Source organism: Salmo trutta, chromosome 30 (assembly GCF_901001165.1).
Source record: "Salmo trutta chromosome 30, fSalTru1.1, whole genome shotgun sequence".
Taxonomy (NCBI): Eukaryota; Metazoa; Chordata; class Actinopteri; order Salmoniformes; family Salmonidae; genus Salmo; species Salmo trutta.
The window spans coordinates 8034710-8060328 of record NC_042986.1 but is presented as its reverse complement, the minus strand read 5'-3'; the positions used below and the strand labels follow the sequence as shown (position 1 = coordinate 8060328).

The following is a 25619-nucleotide window of genomic DNA, read 5'->3' as shown; positions in this document are numbered from 1 at the left end:
AGTGCTTGGACTGAAATAGGTTCTGATACTCATTTTGGGTGCCAGTACTGTTTATATTTAGGTGCAGGAACCCCACAATACTTTTGAGCTAATATTCTATAAGAGGAACAGGAGCTCAAGCAGTAGAACATTTGAGGTGCTGGTACTCAGCTCCGGTGAACTCCTTCCCAAGTCAAGCACTGATTATCTGCAAAAATAAAATGTACAAAAGGAATAAGTACAATGAGAATGGCTGAGACATGGCTGGCTGTTTACAGTGTAACAGGTGAGTTTGCTCAAATGGTGCTGAAAAACGTGATATGACAAATGTAATGGTTAGCCTCTAGAGGGAGCCTCAGGGAAAGACTTGTCAAATTTGAATAATCGCTCCTTTATACTAGTGCTGGGAGAAAACTGAGGCAATACCTTGACATGTCAAAGCATACATACACTCCGTTCACCCTTATGGACCGGAAAGTCCTTCAGCAAAACACATATACATACTCACGGGATGAATACAAGTTATAAAACACAAATTGTCCAAATATATGCAGATATCTACAAAACACAGGGACCGAACACTAAACCTAAAGTTATGAAAGGGTTCAACCTACTTCTACCAGAAATACACAATTAGAATACAAGTTCAAATAGTATATTTTATTAACTAAAAAGAATCAATACAATGTCAATGGAATAAACATGTCTTATGCAAAACTGACCCTTAAAATGGATAATTACATTTCCCATTGGCCCTGGACAGATTTAAAAAAAAAGAGGCAGGGGGGATACATTTAAAGCAGACTCCATCCCCAAGTCAATAGGGCTAAACTCATAAACCTTCCTCACCTTCATAAATTAACCCTCGCTTTAGTGATACAATTCATAAAGATTGGATAAGAACATGCACCTAACATAATATTACCAACAAAGAATTGCTTTTCATCACTCTAGTCTTAGAAAGTCATGTTCACCAGTTGTTCCCCTCTTCAGAGGAAGCAGGAAATCTAACACGCTGGTCAAATTAGATGGATATTCCTAATGGAGTTTCATGATCTCGTCACAGTTTATATCCAATAAGATAAACAGTTGTGATTTACCTTAGTAATTAGGTCATGGTTAGGGTTGAAAAAAAAAAAAAAAGATTTGGTAACTTCCCCCAAATTCCCAGTTGGAAGATTCCTGAATTTCCTGCATGTTCCCTCCTGATTCCAGGTATCTTCCAACAGGGTTTTCTGGGAAACCAGGGAATTTGGGGAAAGGCTCAGAGCCTGTCTGGTAAAACTAAAAGGTGGCTTGGTAGCCTCGATCTAAACTGAATTGTTTCGTTTCAATTCACGCATGGTAACGAAAACTTTATTTAGGCCATAAGGTCCTACTTGTCTCACGTCTCCCCTTCAACTACATCAAACTCCACAGTTTCTCCATATCCAACACCGCGATGGCATTTCCTATAGGCCGTTTTACTTTATGGTTGTCCGGTGTACAAAGATGTCTTCTTATGTGTCATTCCTGTTGGTGAAACCAACTGTGGCCATTACTGACTTGATCTTGCCAAAAGGTAGAGAAATAATAACCGTAGCCATTGCTGACATTGAGCCACATCTTGAAGAAAGTGAAACAACCAGAAAATTCAGTTTGGATACAGGCTAGTTAGACGTGGGGATTTCAAATGCTCAGATGACATCTGACTGGGAATGAAGTGGCCACCTAACGGGACCTACGGGTCTTCCAATCCTGACACAATTCAGACAAACAAGTAGCACAATAAGTGAAAAACAAAAAAAACACAAAAAAAACAGGCTGAACACAAAAGAGAAAATAGAAGAATTTCAGATACTTCCATTACATAGACCAGTGAAATAACAGAAAGCCAGAATTTGAAGAAAGGGAAAGAGATTAGAAGAAAACATTTATGAGACCAAAAAAAAGAAAAAAGAAAAGCATAATGGTTACATGTAATACATTATCATTGTCAGCAGGTTTCTACCATTTGAGGGACAAAGCCTGATACAAACACACAAATTGTCAACAAGGCATGATTTCCAAATTATTTTACAATTTTTTCTAAGCCTCATATAAATCATTCTAAAAATTTTCTAAAGCCTCATATAACCTTGTCCTGAAATACAATACTCATATGGTTCCAAATTAACAACCGAATTAAAAGATTCAATTGTATAAATGCACATTATATTCAAGGGGAAACTTTCTAGAAATAACAACTTTCAGCTGCTGTAACTTGTCTCACCGCCTCCCGCTCCATTCAGAAAAAGCACACATTTTCTAATCCTAATATACTCCAAAAATACAGAAATTAGTTTAAAAAAACATGATAGCAAACAACATCTATTAGCTAATGGATGTTTGATCCACGATACAACCAACACACTACAGAACACATTATTAGCTACATTTGCCATCCAGACACGAGCGATTTGGGTCATATTCATTAGGCAGAAACAGGTAGGGACTAGTTGGACTTGTATAATAAGAAACACAAAAATTCTGTTCTCAGTTACAAAATGTTCTAAAACATTTTCGGTTGCCTGCAACTAATGAATATGACCCTGGTTCAGTTGGTTAACCAGAACGTCAAAATGCCAATGAGTTAAAAGGTATGCCTGTCGTTTTGCTCCTCTCCTCTGTGTGATGTCCTGCTTGTTGGGGTTCTACTCATTGGGGTTGGGGTTGGCGTCAGGGTACACAGACAGGTCAAAGGTCAGCACTTTGCTGATGACGCAATCTCCTTGCTGTGGGCGGGGGGGGGGGGGAGTGACGCTGTCAGTTTTACCCTTATCTCAGAAAACAGTTAGCATACATTGCTACATTCATTCTACTATCTAAAATGTGAGAGAAAAATGTCAAGACAGTCTTATAGTAATGTTTTTATGTGAAAGCGAAGCATTACAAGGATTTATGGATAGGTGTGTTGCATCTTGTGTTGTGTTGTGTCTGTACCTCTGGATAGACCCCGATGAGAGAGTCAGCCTTGGTGTAGAACTCTTCCTTTAGAGAGATCACAATGGCCTGAGTGTTCACTGACTGGTCTTTGATGTAGTTGGCCACCTGCATAGATGGACAGTATTAGACATAACAGCATGGTCATGACATAACAGCATGGTCATGACATAACAAGGAGTGATGTCGTTAGTCATCTGGATAACATGGATCGACAACACATTAGACATCTCCAACCTATCCCTACAATATATAGTGCACTACTTTAATTAGTGCACTTACATCAAGAATAGGGTGCCATTTTAGACTGATAGTGGTTATAGTGAGATTTCAGGACAATGACATCGTAAACACATATGGGTATTTCATGCCATTAATAACGATAGTTCATGCAGCAGGGTTTTAGACACAGACCTTGCCAATGTTGGTGTTGTCCAGCGCAGCATCAATCTCATCCAGGACAAAGAATGGGGCGGGCTTGTAGCTGTGTATGGCAAACAGCAGAGCCAGGGCAGCTACAGTCTTCTCCCCTCCAGACAGGTTGTCCATGGGTCTGAACCGCTTACCAGGGGCAACACAGTTATAGTTGATCCCATCCAGGTAAGGCTCCTCGGGGTTCTCCGGCCCAAGGAAAGCCTGGGATGAAGGAACACACCGTCAACACACAGACAAAAGTTTTGTTCAAATCGAAAGGGGTGCAGTCAAACAGACCATTGACTTCATATGGAATGAGCCCTATGTTAATGCAAATACCACATAATACAGTTTGTAGCTGGTTTTACTTGGTGGAATACGTTTCAGACTGTTTGCGCATGGTACAGTACTACTATGGAGTATTGCTGAGGGACAGTACCTGGGCAGAGCTGTTGCGTGACAGGGCTTTGTAGATCTCATCGATGTTGGTGGATACAGCCTCAAAACAGGCGTTGAAGCGGTCAAACCTCTCCTTCTTGATCTGCTCAAACGCCTGCTTGGCCTTCTTGGCTCGCTTACGGGCCGCCTCAAACTCTGGAATACAAAATAGAGCATCACGAACACATTACGCAAAGGAAGATGCATCCTTTCCTGTTTCGGTAACATCTCTCTTGGCGAATGTAAGTTAGTCCATGTCTTCAGACTCATTCATCTCTCCTCCGTACCGTCGCTGGTCTCCTGGAACTTGTCCCTGACAGACTCTAGTTTCTCCATGGCCTTCATGTTGGGGGCGCTGATCCTCTGCAGTATGGACTGCTGCTCGTTGAGACGCTGCTGCAGCGTGTGCATCTCTGCCTTGATCTCATCCTCCGCCAGCGCGTCCTGAGAAACAGCAGACAAATATGTTAGGCGACTCATATCCTCGGACTCACGCTACATTTCAAACTCACGGCAACAAAAAAAAAAACAACCCAATCGCTGGGTATTGAATCATGGCTGAAACAGACAATTTTACACGTACAGTCCCCCCCCACAGTCGATGGGGGAGATGAACTGCGTCCCAATTCGGCACACGTCTCCCAAAGTATGCACTTGGACAAATCCCAGACATAGCCTTAGTATGCAGTACGCACAGGTGGATTTCTTACCTTGAGGTCTTCAGACAGGATGCTGTAATCAATCTCTATGAGAGCCTCTTTAGCCAGGACAGTACTGGACGTTCTCTGACTGCTGCTGGACTCCTCCTGTTGGGAGCTCCCCTACACACACAGAGAGAGAAACAAAAAGAGAATTACTTAACACATATATAAATAAGAGCAAACTAGAATGCTATTTAGCCCTAAACAGACCACTGTAGACTGACCCAAGCTTAAGGAAAGCTTTGACGATGTACAGACTCAGTGACCATAGCCTTTTTATAGGGGAAGGCCGCCTTAGGTTATGTGCACACCGCCTACAAAAGGAGGTGGGAACTGAGCTGCACTTCCTAACCTCCTGCCAAATGTTTGACCATAGAGACACATATTTCCCTCAGATTACAGACCCACAAAGAATGAAACAAACCCAATTTTGATAAACTCCCATATCAGCAGCAAGATCTGTGACCTGTTGCCACAAGAAAAGAGCAACCAGTGAAGAACAACATTGTAAATACAACCCATTTATTTTCCCCTTTCTACTTTAACTACTTGAACATAATGACATTCGAAATGTCTTTATTTTTTTTGTGAGTGTAATGTTCTTTTATTTTTTATTGTTGATGATCTATTTCACTTGCTTTGGCAATGTAAACATACGTTCCCCGTGGAGAGAGCGAGCATGTCAGAGAGAGGGAGAATGTCAGAGAGAGGGTAGAAAGCTGGACAAAGAGAGAGTGGGAGAGAAAGAGAGAGAGTGTTAAGTACCTCTCCCTGGCCGATGTCGTCCATGGTCCCAGAGCGTAGTGGCAGTCTGATGTCCTGCATCTTACAGGCCTGCAGCAGGTTGTGGCGGTCGCTGCGTTTCTGCTCCAGCTTGGTCTCGATGGCCGTCACTTCCTTCTGCAGCTGGGTCAGCTCCCTGAGGGAATAAACACGCATCGGTCAAACAATACCGCCGCAAACTGCAACGCTACAATACTAGTAACCATCTTTCCGGGTCAGCTCCCTAAGGTAAACACAAACACACAATTGTTGAACACAAACAAAATAGCAAACGGTTATTTTTTTTTTGTATCACATACAAAAATAATGTAGTAAGTAAGAAATATGTGCCTTTCAGAAATGGGCAGAAAAAGAGGATGAGAGTTTGTGTGTGCGCACGCGTCTATGGTTTGAGACTCACTTGTTGGCGCCTCCCAGTTTCTTGCGTATCTCCTCCATGTTGTGGTTCTTGTCGTTGACCTCGGACTTCTTGGTGAGGTGCTGGTTCTTCAGGTCCTGCAGCTGGGCCATGGTCTCGTCGATGATCTTCATGTGGCGGTGCTCCTCCTGGGAAAGAGACACAGGGAGGGGGGAAAAAAGGTCAAAAACATCCAATCTCACCTAACAAAGAGAGTACACATTTGATTAACGCCATTGGTCTAAGAATTTAGGCTACGTGCCGAGTCTCCTCCCTTCACCCGAGGCGTGCACACTCCTCGTCACGGATATAAAAGCTTTGGATTGGTGGACGGGTGGTTGGACGGAGTTTCCGCCATTGTTAAATCCATGAGTGGGAGTGTGCAACTGCACATTTCAAGACTTAGTTCGGAAGCCGTTTATGTTAATCTCTCTTTACCTTCTTGAGTCGCTCTATCTCCGCCTCGTCCTTCTTGACCGTCTGCTCCCACATCATGACCTTCTCCTTGTCCTCTTTCAGCTGGTTTTTCTCATAGTCCAGCTGGATGCCCAGACGAGTCTTCTGGGTTTCAAACTCCAGCCTAAAGGTCACACAGACACAAAATGGATGCCGTTAGGTTAACACACTCAAAGAAACCGTGTCCCTCTCAAGGTCCCTCCCCTCAGACCTTTGCGTTTTAAGAAACAGGTGAGAGGATGTTAGGAATCAAAGGAAGATGAATTGAGGAAAAGCCTAAGAGACAGACAAAATGGCTGACTACAGCGCACAGAAACAGGTTCACATTCACAATGCCTATTCCCCCTCAGGAGACTGAAAAGATTTGGCATGTGTCCTCATATCCTCAAAAAGTTCTACAGCTGCACCATCAAAAGCATCCTGACTGGTTGCGTCACCGCCTGGTATGGCAACTGCTCGGCTTCCGACCGCACGGCGCTACATAGTGTAGTGCGTGCGGCCCAGTAAATCACTGGGGCCAAGATTCCTGCCATCCAGTACCTCTATACCAGGCGGTGTCAGAGAGAGGCCTTAAAAATGACCAAAGACTCCAGCCACCCTAGTCATAGACTGTTCTCTCTGCTACTGCACAGCAAGCGGTACCTGAGCGCCAAGTCTAGGTCCAAAAGGCTTAACAGCTAATTGTACTATTTGCATTGACCCCCCCCCCCCCCGCTATTTTTACAGTGCTGCTACTCACTGTTTATTATCTATGCATAGTCACTTTACCCCTACCTACATGTACATATTACCTCAACTAACCTGTACCCCCGCACATTGACTCAGTACCGGTACCCTCTATATGTAGCCTTATTTTATTGTTGCCCTTTTGTTTTTTACTTTAGTTTATTTTGCAAACATATTCTTAACTCTTCTTGAACTGCACTGTTGGTAAAGGGATTGTAAGTAAGCATTTCATGGTAAGGTCTACAGTTGTATTCGGCGCATGTGACAAATAAAGTTTGATTTGACATTGACACAATGGAGGAGAGTGACTTACCGTTTCTTGGCGATCTCGTTCTGCCTCTTCACCTTCTCCTCCTCGAACTCTCTGATGTTCCTGACCCCAATCTCCTTACAGAACTCGATAAACACCTCATCTTCCACAACGTTCATCCGGTCTCTCAAATTATTCACCTCCTTTTCACGGGATTGGATGATCCTCTTGATGTCGTTGATGCGAGGGCCGAAGTTAGCCAGCTCACTCTCCAGCTTGGATTTCTCCTACAGGTGATGGAAAAGGACTTCAAGCTAGTCTAATGAAATCACAACAGTGTGTCTACGGGGTTCTAGAAACCCTTCTGACACACATTGTGCAGTAAAAACCTCTATTGAGGACTTTAAATGACCCATAGATCACCACATCACATAAAAAGGGCACATGCAGCTCCAGAGCCACAAGTTGCAGACCCTTGGTTTAAGGCTACCGCAAAACGAACGGACACTGTGTTGCTACACGTCCATACCTGCATGTTGAGAGAGAGGTGTCGGGTCTTGGTCTGTTCCAGGTCACTCTGGGAGTATTTGAGTCTCATCTGGAGGCCGTGGGCCTGAGACTGAACCTGGCGCAGCTCTGCCTCCTTCCTCTTAGCCTTCATTTGCTCCTACACCCAGAGAGAGAGAGATGCCCCATTGTTATTGTAGTCCTGTTCCTTTCAGAGATGCATCATTGTTATCGTAGTGCTTGTGTTCAGTTATCAGCCTTGACAACATTCTAATAGATACATTAGGCTGCTTATCCAACTGCAGCTTGATAACAGCTAAGTAAAATAGGTTTTACGGTACTTAAGTTTCATATTAATATACGTTATAAGTATGCTAATATGTTATGAGCAATTCCCTCTAAGCTCCCCCAGGACTACTAAATATCAGCCCGCGTAGAGAAGCACGAGATTAAAACTCCAGAAACTTGAGTGAAGTTCAGTTAACTCTATCAACATTTCCCTTTCATGTGGGAATTGTGATCGAATCAACACAATATTATCCACTTTCAATTCAACATACCGAGATTATTTTTTTTTTTTTACAAATTATGCGAGACTTAATATGCAAAACTAACTATGCAAGAGATTTTGTTATAGACAGAACGCATCGGAGTAGGATTCTATTGCAATGACAAGCACGACTCAGCCCAGTACTCTACACGGTGCGCCGTAACCAATCAGAGCTGCAGTAAACCTATACGCAAATAGACCATTGCCATATATGGATCTGTGCCATTCACTTAGAACTGGGCTGTGTTTACAGCATGAGCGGTCGTGAGTATGATTTGTTCATATCTGTTAGTGGTTAGTGAGTTATCAGCCCAATTATAGATCAGTCAGCAAGGGGGGAGTGATTGCTTCCTACAAGAGCACAATGTGCATTTCTAGAAATCTTTGAAAAGCGAGTCAGGTAAAGAGCTTTTTTGTCTTAAAGGGGCAGTATTGTATTTTGAGACAGCGAGTAGCATAATTTGTCTGATTCTCTGTAATTATGGTATGGGAATGACACATTCTATATTTTGTAAAGTGGTTTCTTACAAACACAACAACCTTTTCAGTCACTTCCTTGTCTGAAGGTGCTCAGAAACAGGTAAACAGGTTAATGTCAAGCCCTGCATGTTTTTTCACATTGGCTGCTACTGTAGGCTGAATGATAGAACAGCTATTTCCATGTTAAAATGTTATGGGATGCATTTCTCTATTGTTTTTGATGGTAGGCCACTCTGGTAGACCTACATTATTATAAAATAGCCACAGTAGCCTACTTGACCAGTGTTAAAACTAACTTAAAGCAGGTACACCCTCGGTGTTCACAGTAAAGTTTGTGATCAGCAGGCCTGAAATTTGCCCATGGCCAGAAAAAAAAACAGAGGGAACATTGGTTATGAGGTAGGATGCTCCAAATCCCAATGGGATGTGTGACTGGTTTACCTTGAGCGCCATAACATGTTATGATGATGATGCTGACGATGCTCAAGACCCCAAGTGGCCAGAGTGACTGTTTACCTTGAGTTCCTCAGTGAGTTTCTCCTTCTTGTCCTTGAGTTTGTCCACGGCCTTCTCATCCCAGCGCCTGGCCTTAGCCTTCAGATCACTAGCGCCCCCAGAGATCACACCGGACTTCTGGAACAGAGTACCGTCCAGGGCCACTGTCTGGAGAGGGAGGTAAAGGGAAAGAGAGGAGTGCACGGATGAAGGGAGAGAGGGGCGGACAGTAACTTGCACGTTCACTCAAGGTGTGTGTGCACCTTGTGTCTGTGCGCAGTGCTTTCTACTAGCGTCTTGTTTTTCCACTTAAATTAACTAGGCTACTTTTCAATTTGCTGGTCAGAAAGGGGGGGGGGGGGGGGGGGGGGGGGAGTCTGCTGAGCCTTCTCCCGCTAGAATGAACGATATGCATCTTCTAGCAATCTATTGATAGGATAGGCGCCTGTCAGTCACAAACTGAGCGATGGCAGGGAAACACTGCAAGTTTGACAGTCTGCCGTCTGTCCTGCCTCTCGGTACCTGGGTGTGTGTGTGTGTGTGTGTGTGTGTGTGTGTGTGTGTGTGTGTGTTGTGTGCGCTATGGTTGCAGTCTAATTTCTTTACACGGGGAGCGAGAGCATGAATTTGCACGTCCCATATAATGTGGTAACGACGAGTCTAAATCGACTTAGTCCATTGTTTTCTTTAGCGTGCAGGGTCCGACATTAATGACGGCCCGGGGACAGTACAAACATGTGCCGGGCCAAGCTAAACGTTCTGATCCGTTGAGTCAGCCTCATTGCTTTTTTATTTTAAAAAAATGATGCAGCCTAGGCCTACTGGTTGTATGAATTTGGGATCTATCGTCCTACCAGTGTCCCAGAGTTTGGTTGGAATAGGCTGGTTCTTTCTTGCACAAAACGACAAAGCTGACCAATAGAATAGGTCAACTTTTCTACCATGGGGGACAGTAGATTGACAGACTAGTGATTTTGCGGTTCATTGCCCGTATTGTTGGCTGAGGAAAAGCAAAATGTGGACAGTTATTCTAACTTCTTCAAATGCGCATCGGAATTCGGTAAGGACGCGCGCCGTTGCGTCCTCAAGTTGCATGTTCGGTCAAGATGAATTACCATGATCTAAATGTGATTTGTCATTCTGAGCACTGTAGTTGGACACCCTAATCAGGTTACGCACCCAATGCATATGGATCCAGTAAACGGAAACCCTGTATAGTACAACAGCTGATGAAACTAACCCCATAAAAGTACGGGGGGAAAAAAAATATTTAGTGTTTTTTCCTGATAGTTAATGGTAGAAAATACAATCTAGCATTAGAATGTACCATAGGCCAACAAAATAGAGAATTTCATTTCCGGGGGAAGTCTGGCTGGCTACTTTTTGTATTTGGCTGGCTACTCCATGTGCTGGTTGAAAACACTATGGTGTGTGTGTGTGTGTGTATGCGTCAGTGCGCGTGCGGTTTTTTCTCCTACCTTGTGTCTGTAGGGTCCTCCAAAGGCGATGCGCCGAGCGTCCTCTACGTTCTCACAGACCAGTGCGTTACCACAGGCGTACTGCAGGGCCTTCTTAATGTGAGGCGGCTCGTAGCGGATCACATCGATTACCAGCTTGGCTCCACGCAGCTCACGCAGCTTCTCATCTGTAGGCTTCACCTGGAGACACACAGAGACACGGACAGTTAAGACTGACACAAAACACAGAGCCGTAGACCAATAGACCGGACCGATACAGGTCTGTGTTCACGGACATAATGCCACCGTGGAGTCCCCACCAAAGTGACCAGTCCCGTTAAACTTAGTCTTCCCCAGTGTGTACCTCCAGATAGTCGAGGGGCAGGAAGGTCTCCGGCTCTCCTCTCTGCTCCTTGATGTACTGGATGCAGTCTCTGCCGGTCTTCTCCGAGTCCACGATGATGGCGTCCATGTTCTTGCCCAGCACCTTGGTCACGGCGATCTGAAACTTCTTCTGAGTGGGCTGACACAGGTCGATCAGACGGCCGTACTGCAGGGAAGAGGGAGAGAGTTGGAATATGTCAAAAACCATTTCACGGCCACGTCAATATTCTGAGGGAAGAAACATGTCTAGAACACAAGAACAGTGAGCAGTTGCGGGGGAGAGTAAAACAGAGAAGGAAGAGGGCATCCGAGTGACAAGCATAGACAGCTTACTCTTCGGTCGTCCTATTGCTTACTCTGCCTCCAGTCCCCAGTCCTGCCACAGATCCGGGATAGAGTTCGCTGCTCTCCATGATCTCTGCTTTGTCTGGTAGCCTCTAGCCTTTACAGCTAACGGTGTGCTAACTATGCTAGCTGCAGCCTCCAGTAATTTTAGCACAGATCCAGCGTAGAATCTCTTAATACTCTGTGGTTGCCCTATGCCAACTGTCATCCCCCAGCCCAAACTCTGTATCTGTAGGTGCCCGCAGTCTTACCACAGATCCGGGATACAGTCTCTTGATGCTCTCCATGATCTCTGCTTTGCGTGCCTGCCTGCTGTTCTCCTGTCTGTCAATCCTGGCGTCGCCCAGCTGCTCCATCACCTAGGGAACAGAGATAAGATGTCAGTCAAATGTCCTCAGGCAATGTCGACTGATATGACATGGTCCTGGGACTTGCCATTTGCTACATAGCAGCAAACCCCACAGGAGACAGGCAAAACTGAAAATGTATCGTTTCTTTCCTCTTCCAGATTAGCAATTCTGATACAGTTATGATGTAATGTCAACACAAAATGTTTTAACTTTCCCAGTGCGTTTCAGAATCAACCAACAGCTTGGATTGGTTGATTGACTGACAGATAGTGTTCCAGTACCTGGTTGAGTTCCAGGTTGATCTCGTCGATCCTCTTCTTGGCCCCCTCTACTTCCTCAGTCAGCTCCTCCTCCATTCTCTTCTGTTCATCCAAAGACTGCTTGCTGGTGGTAATGTAGTCCTCCAGCTTCTCAATACGCTTCTGGTTCTCCTCTATCTCACGGAACTTCTGCTTGATCTTGGCCTGCAGACGTAACATACTAATAACGTTAATCTCTCTTTCGGTCAGTCACCTTTTTACATTGCGTGCCCCGACGAGCACAACCATGTATTCCGTACCATCCTTATCCTTTACCTCAGTCTCCACTTTCTTCCTTTCCTCAAGGTCGAGCCGGTCCTGGTCGGCCTTCTGGTCTCTGTTGAACTTCTCCAGCTCCTGGGCCAGAGTGGCCGCCCGCTTACTGGCCTCCTCCTTCAGGCGGTGGTAGGCCTTCACCTGGGGAGAGCGGGAGGGAGGTGATGAGTTAAATATTCACCTACATATTTGAGAGATAGTAAGTCTGGCTAACCTGGGATATGAACCACCGACCTTCCCATACATCCCTCACTGAGGCAACACTGCTGCCTGATAGTCCGCTGTAACCTTTCATAGAATCCCCGTCTATCTCCCTGTGACCATTCACATTTAACTTAGAACACCCTCATGACCGTTCATAGGCTCCAACCTGGTTTTCCTCCAGTGTGAGGTCCTGTCCCTGGCTCTGGGCCTCCTCCTCCATTCGGTCGTCGAACTCCTGCCGGGCCATCTCCACGGCGCCCTGTTCTTTCTCCAACTCATCCATGTCCCCCTTCCTCTTCTTGTATAGCTTCTGGGCGTTCTGGAGGGACTTCTTGGCTGCCTCCAGTTTTTTGATCTTGTGGGAGGTGTTCTCTTTGGCCTTGATGTACTGCGGACGCTTTTGGTTCAGTTCAGCATCCTTCTCCCTGTAGGAGGAAGAGGGAGTGGAAAAGGTTAAGATATTAAATCGTTAACTTCCAAAATGGCAACAATTCCACCTGGTCTATCAAATCAATTCTTAGGCTCTTCTTCAGAGTCTGTCCCCATTTCCCCTTGCTCCCTCCCTACGCACTTGACCTCTACAGTCGGCTGGTCTCTCAATCCTCCCCAGCTCTTTCTCCCTCCCTCCATCCCCACTCACTTGATCTCTTTCTCCACTGTCTGCTGGTCTCTCATCATCCGTCCCAGCTCTTTCTTCTTCTCCTTCAGTTCCTCCTCCACGTGGTCCATCTTCTTGCGGTCCTTGTCGATCTCCTTGTTGCGGTGCGACAGCTCGCGGTTCAGCTTGTCGATCTCGGCGTCGTTGTGGTACAGCTTGAACAGCTGCATCTGGACGTGGGCCTTCACCACCTCGTCCTTCAGACGCTGGTAACGCTCAGCCTGGAGAGGGGTAGGGAGAAAGTGTGAATGATACATGAAAACTACAAAGAAGGTTTGCAAATTGTGGGATATAAAAAAAATAAAATAAAAATGTTTTTTTTTTGTAATGGGGTCTATCAATCTGTCTCAATATTACCTTCTACCTACAGATGGGAAGTGTGAGTGAGCTCTCGTGAGAAGAGAAGGATGCTATCAGACTGGCTGTCTTCCATACCTCCTCTTTCTCCTGCTTGGCCTCTTTGCGTTCAGCGGCGATGTTCTTCTTGCGGTGGTAGTTAAATTGTGTGTCCTCCTCAGCCTTCACCATCTCCTTCTTCCTACGGTCGTACTCCTGAGCCAGCTCCCCAGACCGGGAGATCTCCTCAAACAGAGCAGTACGCTCCTTAGGGTTCTTCATGGCTATCGACTCCACTGCACCCTGATTGGGGAATACATAGAGGTCAGAGATTACGAACACAGTCTTACACGGGGTAAGCGAGGTCCATGGGCGAACAGTCTCTAGGGTTCTCTCACCAAGAGAGCTCTCATCTATATTATTCGTAGCGGTCTATTTACCACCACAAACCGACGCTGGCACTAAGACCGCACTCAACGAGCTGTATAAGGCCATAAGCAAACAAGAAAATGTTCACCCAGAAGCAGCGCTTCTAGTGGCTGGGGACTTTAATGCAGGCAAACTTCAATCCGTTTTACCTCATTTCTACCAGCTATAAGTAATACAGCTGCACCAACGAGAGCATCCTGACCGGTTGCATCACCGCCTGGTATGGCAACTGCTCGGCATCTGACCGCAAGGCGCTAAAGAGGGTAGTGCGTACGGCCCAGTACATCACTGGGGCCAAGCTTCCTGACATCCAGGACCTCTATACCAGGCAGTATCAGAGGAAGACCCAAAAAATTGTCAAAGACTCCAGTCACCCAAGTCAAAGACTGTTCTCTCTGCTACCGCACTGCAAGCGGTACAGGAGCTCCAAGTCTATGACTAAAAGGCTCCTTAACAACTTCTACCCCCAAGCCATAAGACTGCTGAACAACTAATCAAATGGCCACCCAGACTATCTACATTGACCTCTCCCCACTTTGTTTTTACACTGCTGCTACTCGCTGCTTATAATCTATGCATAGTCACTTTACCTCGACTATCCTGTAACCCCGCACAGTCACTCGGTACCGGTACCCCCTGTACATAGCCTTGTTATTGTTATGTGTATTACTTTTTGATTTATTTGATTTTTCTTTTACTTTAGTTTATTTAGTAAATATTTTACCAACTATTTCTTGAACTGCATTGTTGGTTAAGGGCTTGTAAGTAAGCATTTCACTGTAAGGCCTGTTGTATTCGGCACGTGACAAATAACATTTGATTTTATTCACTTTTAAGGAAACTCTACACATATTCTGCTCAAATATGCTAATTGTTTGCATGTGCGTATGTAGTGTACATTTTGTATGAAGAAAGAACAAGAAAATCTGTCTACTTACACAAAAAAATATGTAGATATATCTATTATTTGCATGCGACTATTAACGTGTGTTTATGTTACTGTTTGAATCAGTTCTCACCTGGAAGACGAGGAAGTTCCTGGCCTTGATGAGGATTCCTAGTTTCTCCAGCTCCTCGCTGTATTCTGCCAGATTCACCACCTTACTGTTGATACGGTACTCTGACGACGAGCCTGACACACAGAGAAGATTTGTGATAGTTATGGCTATCCAACAAAAGATCAGAATACCAAGGGTCTGTCCAAAATGGCACCCTATTCCCTATATAGTGCACTACTTTTGACCAGGACCCAAAGGTACTGCACTATGTAGGGATTTGAGTGCCATTTCAGACTCTGCCCAACACCACAAATTGGACTAGCAGACATTAAGGGAAGCATCACAGCCACACAGTTTATCACATCTGGATGTGGAGACAGCTGTGGCATACCAATGATGATTCTGGTGAAGGTGCGCTCTTCCCCACTGTCCTCATGGTACACCATGCTCACAAAGGCTCTGTTGGCTGCCGGCTTCCCCACGGGAGCTCCATGGATCAGGTCCTTCAGAGTCTTCACACGCAGGTTGCTGGTCTTCTCAGCCAGCACAAAGCTGATGGCGTCCATGAGGTTGGACTTGCCTGGGAGGGAGAGAATATGAATGGGAATCAATGGCGTCAGCGAATATTGTTTACTTGGAAAAGGACATAAACTAACTTAGGACCAGGATAGGTTGATACCTAATCAGCTGCACAACTGAATGCATTCAACTGAAATTTGTCTTCCGATTGCACTCACCCCCTCTGAATCAGAGAGGTGCGGGGGCGGCCTTAAATCGACGTTGACGTGATCGAAGCCCGGGACTACATTAAACTGTTGATCTAGCTAATGTGTATTAGATCAACTACCTGCAAGGTCTCATTCAAAGTCACCCGAGGGCACGACAAAACCTATTCCCCCTCAGGAGACTGAAAAGATTTGGCATGGGTCCTCAGATCTTCAAAAGGTTTTACAGCTGCACCATCGAGAGCATCCTGACGGGTTGCATCACTGCCTGGTATGGCAACTGCTCGGCCTCCGACCGCAAGGCACTACAGAGGGTAGTGCGTACGGCCCAGTACATCACTGGGGTCAAGCTTCTTGCCATCCAAGACCTCTATACCAGGCAGTGTCAGAGGAAGGCCCTAAAAATTGTCAAAGACTCCAGCCACCCTAGTCATAGACTGTTCTGGCAAGCGGTACCGGAGCACAAAGTCTAGGTCCAAGAGGCTCCTAAATAGCCTCTACCCCCAAGCCACAAGACTCCTGGACAGCTAATTAAATGGCTACCCAGACTATTTGCATTGCCCCCCCCCACACACACTCTCTGTTATTAACTATGCATAGTCACTTTAATAACTCTACCTACATGTACATATTACCTCGACACCGGTGCCCCCGCACACTGACTCTGTACCGGTACCCCCTGTATATAGCCCCGCTATTGTTATTTACTGTCGCTCTAATAATGTGTTATTCTTATCTCTTAATTTTTTGTTGTTGGTATTTTCTTAATTGCATTGTTGGTTAAGGGCTTATAAGTAAGCATTTCACTGTAAGGTTGTATTCGGCGCATGTGACAAATACAATTTAATTTGTCAGTGAGGAAAATGTTTATCATAGTAAAAGGTTTTGGACCCGTGGCTAACTAGATACAGTTATAACAACAACAACAATGTAGCTAATATTCAATAGAAAGCAAGTGTTCATATGCTGTCGTTATCGACAAAGTAACAAGTATAGCCGCCCATGCATGCATTGATGCAAATAGTCAACCCGGCTAAACTAGCATTAGCTAGCAATCTAGCTAGGACTAGCAGTACAGTAATGTTAGCATTAGCTAGATAGCCTACTTGCAATGTTGATTGGCCACTACTTACCGGATCCATTGGGTCCAATAATCGCGGTAAACTTGTGAAAGGGCCCGATGATTTGCCTGCCCTTGTAAGATTTGAAGTTTTCGATCTCTATTAGTTTCAAATAACCCATTTTGATCAGATCTCTTGTGCGGAAACAGAAGAATGAATATGTGTTGTTGTGCTAGCAGCTAATGTCGCTAATGCTAGCTAGCTTTTGAACTCAAACGAGAAACATGCAAGCAAATTGTAAACACTTAAAAAATAAAAAATAAGCTAAAGTTGCATAATCGGTTGGTGTGCCCGGCTAACTAACTCGATTAGCTTGCAAGCTAGCTTTCAAAATGTACGACTGCAACAACAATGCGCCATTTTACAGTCCTCCTACTCGAGTTGAGACCTCTGAGCGCGCGCGTAAGTGAATTAGTTCTCGCGAGATGTTGCTGTGACAATGTATCCAAAAGCTACTGTTTATTTTTCACATTTAACAAAATAGCATTGTAATGACACTCACTGGTGTCATTATTATTACAGTGAAACTGATGTGGTCAATCGTGTCATCTAAATACTTTTTGTTGCACATTTAGTTCGCTGGTGTTGCCATGGTGATTTGTATCGTCTAAACAAAAGGCGAGTGAAGAAGGTGACTTTTGCATGATGATAATTGCACCTGTTTTTTGGTACGTTTCGGTAAAGTTTTCATGTTATTAGTAATGTTTAATCACCAAAGCAACAAAATCATTGTCTTGTTAAACTTTTATGCCTACTATAGATACACCAAACCTAGAAGAGTAATGTATAAAGTGGATTTGCCGGTGGACAACTCCGCGGATGTGGCAGTGGAACGCCGACGGGCCGCAGAGGCTGCGCGCCAGGCTCGCATTTTCAACACCAGACACCGAGTGATGGGTCTGGATCTCAAAGCACTGGAGCAACAGGTGGTGGAGAACAAAGAACGGGAGGAGATGGCGGGTCAGCGAGAGAGGGCTTTGGGTAAGCACAAGGCAAGGGGACAAGTTGAAGTTTTAGAGGAGGAACTTAGGAAGAACCAAATTTGAAAGTATTTTACCATAAATTGCCTATGTGCTGGGGTTTTTTTCAGACATGTTGAGAGTGACTCAAGATGAAGTGTTGATGAAACAGCAGCAGGAGGAAGAGGAGAGGAGAGCAGAGTTAAACAGAGACCTCATCCAGTACCGGGCCATCCGACAGCGGGCAGAAGACACCCGGGATGCTGATCTCAATGTTCACCGGCAGGGGGCGCTCGGGTTGTCCATTCCCATCCCAGAGTCTGAGCTGGGGCCTGCCAGTATGCAAGTGTTCCAGGTATCACAGATGACACTATTATAAGCAACAAGATATCAAAGTGTTATATAGGGAAATATGTTGGAATGAATGAATAATGGAAATACATATCTCCTGACCTGGATTTTAGCTAATTTTCTTTTGAAGCATTTTACTTATTTACTGATTGTGTGTTTTCATGGACATTACATTTACATTTTAGTCATTCAGCAGACGCTCTTATCCAGAGCGACATACAGTAGTGAATGCATACATTTCATACATTTTTTTTCTGTGCTGGCCCCCCGTGGGAATCAAACCCACAACCCTGGTGTTGCAAACACCATGCTCTACCAACTGAGCTACAGGGAAGGCTGTATTGCTGTATTGCTGTATTGTATGTATTGTATGTATGTATGTATGTATGTATGTATGTATGTATGTATGTATGTATGTATGTATGTATGTATGTATGTATGTATGTATGGATGGATGGATGGATGGATGGATGGATGGATGGATGGATGGATGGATATATATGTGTGTGTGTGTGTGTGTGTATGCGTGTGTATGCGTGTGTGTCTTTTTCTTCTGCTTCTGTTTTGTATGCTGTACTCAGGGAGAAGGCATTGGGGACAATGACAAGAGGAGAGCTCAGATGGAGCAGACAGAGAGAGCACTACGAGCACAGAGAGAACAAAGTGAGAAACTGCAGAAGGAGAAGAAACTCAAAGGTGAAACAGACACACAGCTATCATACACACTATGCACAACTGCACTGTACACACACACCTACACTACACATCACCCGCACAAATAACACAACACGCTCTCATATGCATAACTGCACCCTAAAACATTAGCATCTTCCATCAACGCCACCTGAGAATAGGCACTGTGACCGTGGGAGTGTATGAGTGGTGTTTGTGCAGGATGACAAGGCATTTGGATGATTTAAGGACACTATCTAAACTAAATGTGTGTGTGTGTGTGTGTGTGTGTGTGTGTGTGTGTGTGTGTGTGTGTGTGTGTGTGTGTGTGTGTGTGTGTGTTGCAGAGCTACTGAAAGGCAAGGAGCTGGTACAGCAGGACCTGAGGGCTGTTCAGTTAGACGCTCTGGAAGAGGAGTGTAAGAGGGCTGGCCGCATCGCTCTCAACAACTACAACCATGCTCAGGTACACACAGTCTCAAGCACGCCACCAGCCAAGGATGCACTGATGAGACTGGGAGCTGTGACATGTACTCAGACAGTATATATTTTTTTAATTACAAAGCTAATTGAAGACATTAAGAGATGCGTACACACACAGGGGAGATGACAAGCAACATTAGAGGCGCTAAGCAACCTGCACGGGGAGTAAACTGCTTTGCGCTCACCCACGACCACACAAACTGCTCTGATGTATGCGTGGGCAGATAGTCTCCTTTCTAAAAAAGCTTTGTTCCTCGTCTCATTTGCCTGACTTGACTTGATATTAATAGATTCTCCCCAGTGCTAGGCATCATTATAAATGGTTCTGGACACGCTGGTTTTCATGTCAATGTGGTTTGTATTTGTTTAATCACTTTGGTACTATTTTCAGAAGTATGTGGTACATTTTCATAACTCTAAGCACAACACTCCAAACTGGTCACACTTGTAACGGAGCCAGTCTTTCATTCAAAACCTGTCATTGTGTGTTCATTTGGATTGTAAAACATCTCTCACCACACAACCATTGATTCAAAATACAAGTTTATGTTGAAATTAATGAGAACATTGGTTTAGTCACTAAAACACAACATAATGATGTGTTTTCAATTTAGTCATTTTAAATACCAGTTAATCCAATAGCAAAACAATGCAAGATATGCATTTCAAATCTCCCTTAGAAGTGTTAAAAGTAATATGCTACAGTACTGTAAATTACAGTTTCCACATTTGGCAATGCACTTCTATTACCTAACAAAATTGACAGAAAATCAATAATTTCCATAATATCTATCCAATGTGTAATCAAAGGTGTGATCAATGAAGACATCCTCTACAGTCAATCATGCAAAAAAATATATATTTTTCTAATATATTTGCAAAAAAGGTATACTGTCTTTAATCAAATGTAAGAAATTAAATGAACCTAATTAAATGAATGAAAATAAAACAATGTTTAACACGCATTAATTTGCATCACGCCTGTCTTAAGCATTTGGCCATAAATTCTCATCCACATCACAGTGAATGTCATTGTTCATGCACCGCGGGAAAAACCTTTTGGCATGGAGAATCCAAGCTTGACATTGGTCTGCATTGATGTCGTCGCATGCCTCATCCATGGCCAGGAGAGTGGCGCGCACATGAGGATGGCGATCGTACACCTTCCACCTCCATGCTGAATAAAATCAATAGGGATGAGGAAAGGAGAGTATGGGGGCAGCGTTAGGGTCACGAATCAGGGATGGGCCCGAAACCATGCCTGAACCACCTCTGCATGGTGGAACCTGACATAATCCCACACAATGACATGGGTGACCCTTCACCTTAACAGGCCTGCTCAATTTCATTGAGAAACACATTGAGGTGAGCAGCGTTGTAGGATCCTAGTAATGGCCTACGTCCTACCACACTATCTTCAGAGATCGCTGCGCACATGGAGATGTTTCCCCCACGTCGTCCAGGCATTTGGACGGTCGCCCGTTGGCCGATGAGTTTTGGCCAGATTGAAGCCTGCTCCGTCAACAAAGATATACTTGTGATGGTTCACAGCAGCATCAAGCACCATCACCCTCCAAAAATATATTTTGGCTAGTTATTTTTTTACATATTGTGATATTGTGAAGTAGCATGCGCATTAATAGGAACAGTAATACAGTATATAGTGTTGTACCTGAACATACTCGGCCTGCAGTTGTTTCACCCGGTCGTTGTTTCTCTCATAAGGTACCATGTAAATGTGTTTCATAGATACCTGGTGCCTCTTTAAAAGGCGGGTGATTGTTGGTAGGCTGATGGATGCCACATTGGCAAAGGTGTCATCGTTCTCCTCAATGGCCTGCTTTATTTTGGACAGCTTTATGTCATTCCTGGCCCTCACCATTTCCACCACTGCCCACTCCTGCTGGTCGGACAGCACACGGCCACGGGCACCACCATGGGGTGTTCTGTCAGTTATGAGGGTAGAACAGAGTATACTGTCAATAGATCATACTGTAAGAATACTGTAACATGTGTTGTGAATTTACATGCATTACAATGTAATTGACTGTAAATGTAATGGTAAAGCATGGTGCATATCCTGCAGTTTTCTTGGCGAAATGTTCTCATGATCGAATTGACAGTTGATCTTTTCATATTGGGGTGAACTAGTCTGGCAGCCTCTGCCATGGCAAGGCCTCAGTTTACCACGTGCCTCCCTCTCTCTGATGCCCACCTCTTTGACTTCTGACGGGGCCCATGCCCACCTCTCTGACGGGGCCCCTGGTCCATGAGCTCTTTGGTTTCTTCCTCCCCCTTGCTGTCGTCTATCCTGCTCCATATTGAAAGAAATTGCAAGTGTTTTTTATATGGTAACCACTATGTGAACTCAATTAGCAATAACGACTAGTCATTATGTATGGTTATCATGTATCATACATGTCATTTAGATGTTTCTACTTTACAAACACACCTTCTATCTGCAGTTCTCAAAATCTATTTATAGTAGACAGACCAGTTTAAAATCTCTAGGTTTACCAAACGGTTAAGTGATTAACCATTAATTAAGCGGTTGGATTAAGTGATGGTCAAATGTATTTAAACAAATGAAGAAGAGAATCATATGAAAAGTATTGTGAGCATTGCATTGTGACAGGCAGATACTTTATATGAAAGGTATTTCTAGATGAAACACTGATTAGGTTTGGTGGAAAAGTTACTGTGTGATTGCGTGTGTGGTACTTAGTCAATTGAAAAGGTGCTTGAAGTTGAGGGGGAAAAAAACAGCCTTTTTGATGGTCTGTTTAGATTGTTGTGCAAAGAGTTGTGAAATTTGACCACATACTTGTGAAAATAAAGCGATAGATAAAAACTGTGATAACCCTTTATACACCGTAGCCTAGCTACACTACAGACAGACAGTGTGGTTCAGACAGAGATATCTCCAGAGCCCCTTTAGCAGGTAGCCTCTTAGGAGGTAATTGACTGGCTCCAGATAGACATGAAGGCCCTTGCTCTCTCTGGGACCAAATGAACCGTAACCATAGAAATTAGGTTGAAGAGGAAAGGTTCGATTCAATCTGTATCGCGGAAGTACAGCACTATAGCGTGATTGGAAAGTAAATGTCATTTCAGATTGAGCCGACATATGCAGCGCTTACCGTGAATGCAGTCTCCGTAAACGCAGGAACATTGCCTTTAAATTTCAGTCGTGCTATGGTGCTGAACTTCCACAATACAGAATAAATCAAGTCCTAAATATACACTGAGTGTACAAAACATTCCTAATATTGAGTTGCACCCCCTTTTGCCCTCAGAACAGCCTCAATTTGTCAGGGCATGGACTCTATAAGTTGTCGAAAGCGTTCAACAGGGATGCTGGCCCGTGTTGACTCAAATGCTCCCACAGTTGTGTCAAGTTGGCTGGATGTCCTCTTGGTAGTGGACCATCCTTGATAGGCACAGGAAACTGTTGAGTGTGAAAAACCCAGTAACATTTTCTAACGTGACAAGCTTATTCTAAAATTGATTAAATAGTTGTTTTTCCTCATCAATCTACACACAATACCCCATAATGACAAAGCAAAAACAGTTTTTAGTTGACCAAAAAAATATTTAATTTACATAAGTATTCATACCCTTTACTCAGTACTTTGTTGAAGCACCTTTGGCAGTGATTACAGCCTCGAGTCTTCTTGGTTATGACGCTACAAGCTTGGCCCACCTGTATTTGAGGAGTTTCTCCCATTCTTCTTTGCAGATCCTCTCAAGCTCTGTCAGATTGGATGGGGAGCATCACTGCACAGCTATTTTCAGGTCTCTCCAGAGATATTTCATCGGCTGGGCCACTCAGGGACATTCAGAGACTTGTCCCGAAGCCACTCCTGCGTTGTCTTGGCTGTGTGCTTATGGTTGTTGTCCTGTTGGAAGGTGAACCTTCGCCCCAGTCTGAGGTCCTGAGCTCTCCCAAGCAAGTTTTCATCATGGATCTCTCTGTACTTTGCTCCGTTCATCTTTCTCTCGATCCTGACTAGTCTCCCAGTCCCTGCTGCTGAAAAACATCCCCACAGCATGATGCTGCCACCACCATGCTTCACCATAGAGAAGGTGCCAGGTTTCCTCCAGATGTGACGCTTGGCATCCAGGCCAAAGAGTTCAATCTTGGTTTCATCAGACCAGCGAATCTTGTTTATCATGGTCTGAGAGTCCTTCAGGTGCCTTTTGGCAGACTCCAAGTGGGCTGCCATGTGCCTTTTACTGAGGAGTGGCTTCCGTCTTGCCATTCTACCATAAAAGCCTGTTTGGTGGAGTGCTGCAGAGATGGTTGTCCTTCTGGAAAGCTCTTCCATCTCCACAGAGGAACTCTGGAGCTCTGTCAGAGTGACTATCGGGTTCTTGGTCACCTCCCTGACCAAGGCCCTTCTCCCCCGATGTCTATGTTTGGCCGGGCGGCCAGCTCTAGGCAGTGTCGGTGGTTCCAAACTTCTTCCATTTAAGAATGATGGAGGCCACTGTGTTCTTGGGGACCTTCAATGCTGCAGACATTTTTTGGTACCCTTCCCCAGATCTGTGCCTCGACACAATTCTGTTTCGGAGCTCTACGGACAATTCCTTCGACCTCATGGCTTGGTTTTTGCTCTGACATGCACTGTCAACTGTGGGACCTTATATAAACAGGTGTTTGCCTTTCCAAATCATGTCCAATGAATTGAATTTACCACACGAGAAATCCAATCAAGCTGTAGAAACATCTCAAGGATGATCAATGGAAACAGGATGCACCTGAGCTCAATTTCAAGTCTCATAGCAAAGGGTCTGAATACTTATGTAAATAAGGCATCTGTTTTTTATTTTTCATAAATTTGCAAAAACATATAAGAACCTGTTTTCGCTTTGTCATTATGGGGCATTGTGTGTAGATTGATGAGGATTATATATATTTTTTAATCCATTTTAGAGTAAGGCTGTAACACAACAAAATGTGGGAAAAGTCAGGGGTTCTGAAAACGTACCGAATGCACTGTATCAGTGGTTGGGTGCAACTTCTACCTACTCCCCAGATCTTGTGACAGTGACCCTTAACTCTCTCGTCTCTTAGGAGGTCATGGAACTTTTGGTCTAACGTCTGACCCATGATCTCTAAACCTATCCATGACCCCCACCCACAGGCTGCAGAGTGTGTAGAAAAAGAGAGGAAGGAGCGCATGAGGAGGGAGGGCAAGGAGATGGCGGAGGTGTGGCACATGGTGACATCGGACATCCTAACGGAATGTCCCAAGGCTGCGGAGAGACAAGTAGACGGAGGCCCAGTGGGCGGGCCCAGGGTGCTGACGGACAGGTGGAGGGGGATGAGCCCCGTCCAACTGAGCGCCATCCGCAGGCAGAGAGAGGAACAGCGCCTAGAGGGAAAGGTAATGATAACGACTTTAATTTTAGTGCAAGTCTTGTGCAAATTTTCCATTGACACCAATACATATTTTAAAGTCAAATCAGTTCAAAATCTGCATTCAGCTTAAAGAGAACACATTCATTCATGATTGTTGTGATTTTATAATAAAGATTGCCTATCACCACCATAGAGATAAAACAATCACTATTGTTGATTGCTTATTGAAAAAGCAATCTCATCATGAACCTCTCCTTCGATCTTCACCCTCAGGCTTATGATCATATTTCTCATACTTCCCCAATTTTCTCAAATCATTTAGAGGCTGAGGGAGATTGAGAAGCAGAGAGACGCTGCCTGGGACTTCCAGCGCATGGTGCAGACCCGAGAGGATGAAGAGGAGGAGAGGAAAGCGATGGAGCTGAAGAAGGAGAAGAGGATTGAGATGGACCGATACAATGAACAGCTGGCCAGAGATCAGCGCGAACAGTAAGCACACAAACCACACTCAGACACATCAATCTTTACATTCTTTCTTTACAGATACTGGGCGAGACACGTCATGGCACATAACCACACAAACACTTTACTGTCAAAGTATAAACAGATACTATACACGGTGAAAGAATTGAAAGTCCCAGTTTTCACATAAAAATAGACATTTTAATTGCGAAACAGACATTGACAGTGTATTTTCTCCATCTCATCTCCACCAGTCAGCAGTACCTGTCCAAGACGCTGTACACCAACAGACCCACGGCCCGGTACTTTACTCAGTTCAGCAGCAGCTCACGCTGAGATGACCAACACAGACTCACCGCACAATACTGGATCTCACATTTAGACGATATGCACAACACAACAAGCAAATAAAGTTTATGATATAGTCATATTTTACAAGTTTTTGTTGTCTTTTATCCCTAAGATTTAGTCACTAGGTCAAATGTTGGAGTCTTCTGCAACTTATCTCAGGAGCGGTATTTTCGGTGTATAATGGACACCGTGACTGTCTATCTAGCTTTTCTTTTATGTTTCATGCATAGTAGGGATTCATATCTAATTTCTCTGAT

The 25619-nt window shown here is 44.4% G+C and overlaps 2 protein-coding genes across 5 annotated transcripts; one reads left to right on the top strand and one right to left on the bottom strand.

Annotated features, from left to right (window-relative positions):
* Positions 1-620: 620 nt before the first annotated feature.
* On the bottom strand, positions 621-17085 carry smc1a (structural maintenance of chromosomes 1A). Its single transcript, XM_029722483.1, has 23 exons — positions 16732-17085; positions 15265-15453; positions 14895-15007; positions 13546-13749; positions 13093-13331; positions 12619-12877; positions 12249-12389; positions 11955-12137; positions 11575-11682; positions 10959-11144; positions 10616-10795; positions 9159-9305; positions 7635-7772; positions 7169-7392; positions 6112-6253; positions 5677-5822; positions 5259-5412; positions 4503-4613; positions 4080-4236; positions 3794-3948; positions 3355-3576; positions 2941-3048; positions 621-2732 (listed from the first exon to the last, which is right to left on the bottom strand). Exons 1-23 carry the CDS (start codon positions 16838-16840, stop codon positions 2652-2654), a joined length of 3696 nt encoding a protein of 1231 aa, XP_029578343.1. The 5' UTR covers positions 16841-17085; the 3' UTR covers positions 621-2651.
* Positions 17042-25446, top strand: ribc1 (RIB43A domain with coiled-coils 1). Of its 4 annotated transcripts, none has more exons than XM_029722485.1 (8): positions 17042-17121; positions 17295-17700; positions 17810-18033; positions 18611-18725; positions 19049-19167; positions 24332-24574; positions 24872-25038; positions 25266-25446. In XM_029722485.1, exons 2-8 carry the CDS (start codon positions 17409-17411, stop codon positions 25345-25347), a joined length of 1242 nt encoding a protein of 413 aa, XP_029578345.1. In that variant the 5' UTR covers positions 17042-17121; positions 17295-17408; the 3' UTR covers positions 25348-25446. The 4 variants fall into 4 exon arrangements, with proteins under 4 accessions (XP_029578345.1, XP_029578347.1, XP_029578346.1 ...); XM_029722487.1 differs by lacking the exon at positions 17042-17121 and having other exon boundaries at positions 17166-17350; positions 17480-17700; XM_029722486.1 differs by lacking the exon at positions 17042-17121 and having other exon boundaries at positions 17166-17387; positions 17480-17700.
* Positions 25447-25619: the final 173 nt, after the last annotated feature.

Excerpts from the sequence above, each read along its gene's own strand:
- ribc1 (XM_029722485.1), top strand. The coding sequence starts at position 17,409 with ATGTTATTAGTAATGTTTAATCACCAAAGCAACAAAATCATTGTCTTG. Across the intron at positions 18,034-18,610 it reads CCAGTATGCAAGTGTTCCAG|GGAGAAGGCATTGGGGACAA; the intron begins GTATCACAGATG and ends TGCTGTACTCAG. Across the intron at positions 19,168-24,331 it reads ACAACTACAACCATGCTCAG|GCTGCAGAGTGTGTAGAAAA; the intron begins GTACACACAGTC and ends CCCCACCCACAG.
- smc1a (XM_029722483.1), bottom strand. The coding sequence starts at position 16,840 with ATGGGTTATTTGAAACTAATAGAGATCGAAAACTTCAAATCTTACAAG. Across the intron at positions 15,008-15,264 it reads CTTCACCAGAATCATCATTG|GCTCGTCGTCAGAGTACCGT; the intron begins GTATGCCACAGC and ends TCTGTGTGTCAG. Across the intron at positions 3,577-3,793 it reads CACGCAACAGCTCTGCCCAG|GCTTTCCTTGGGCCGGAGAA; the intron begins GTACTGTCCCTC and ends CCTTCATCCCAG.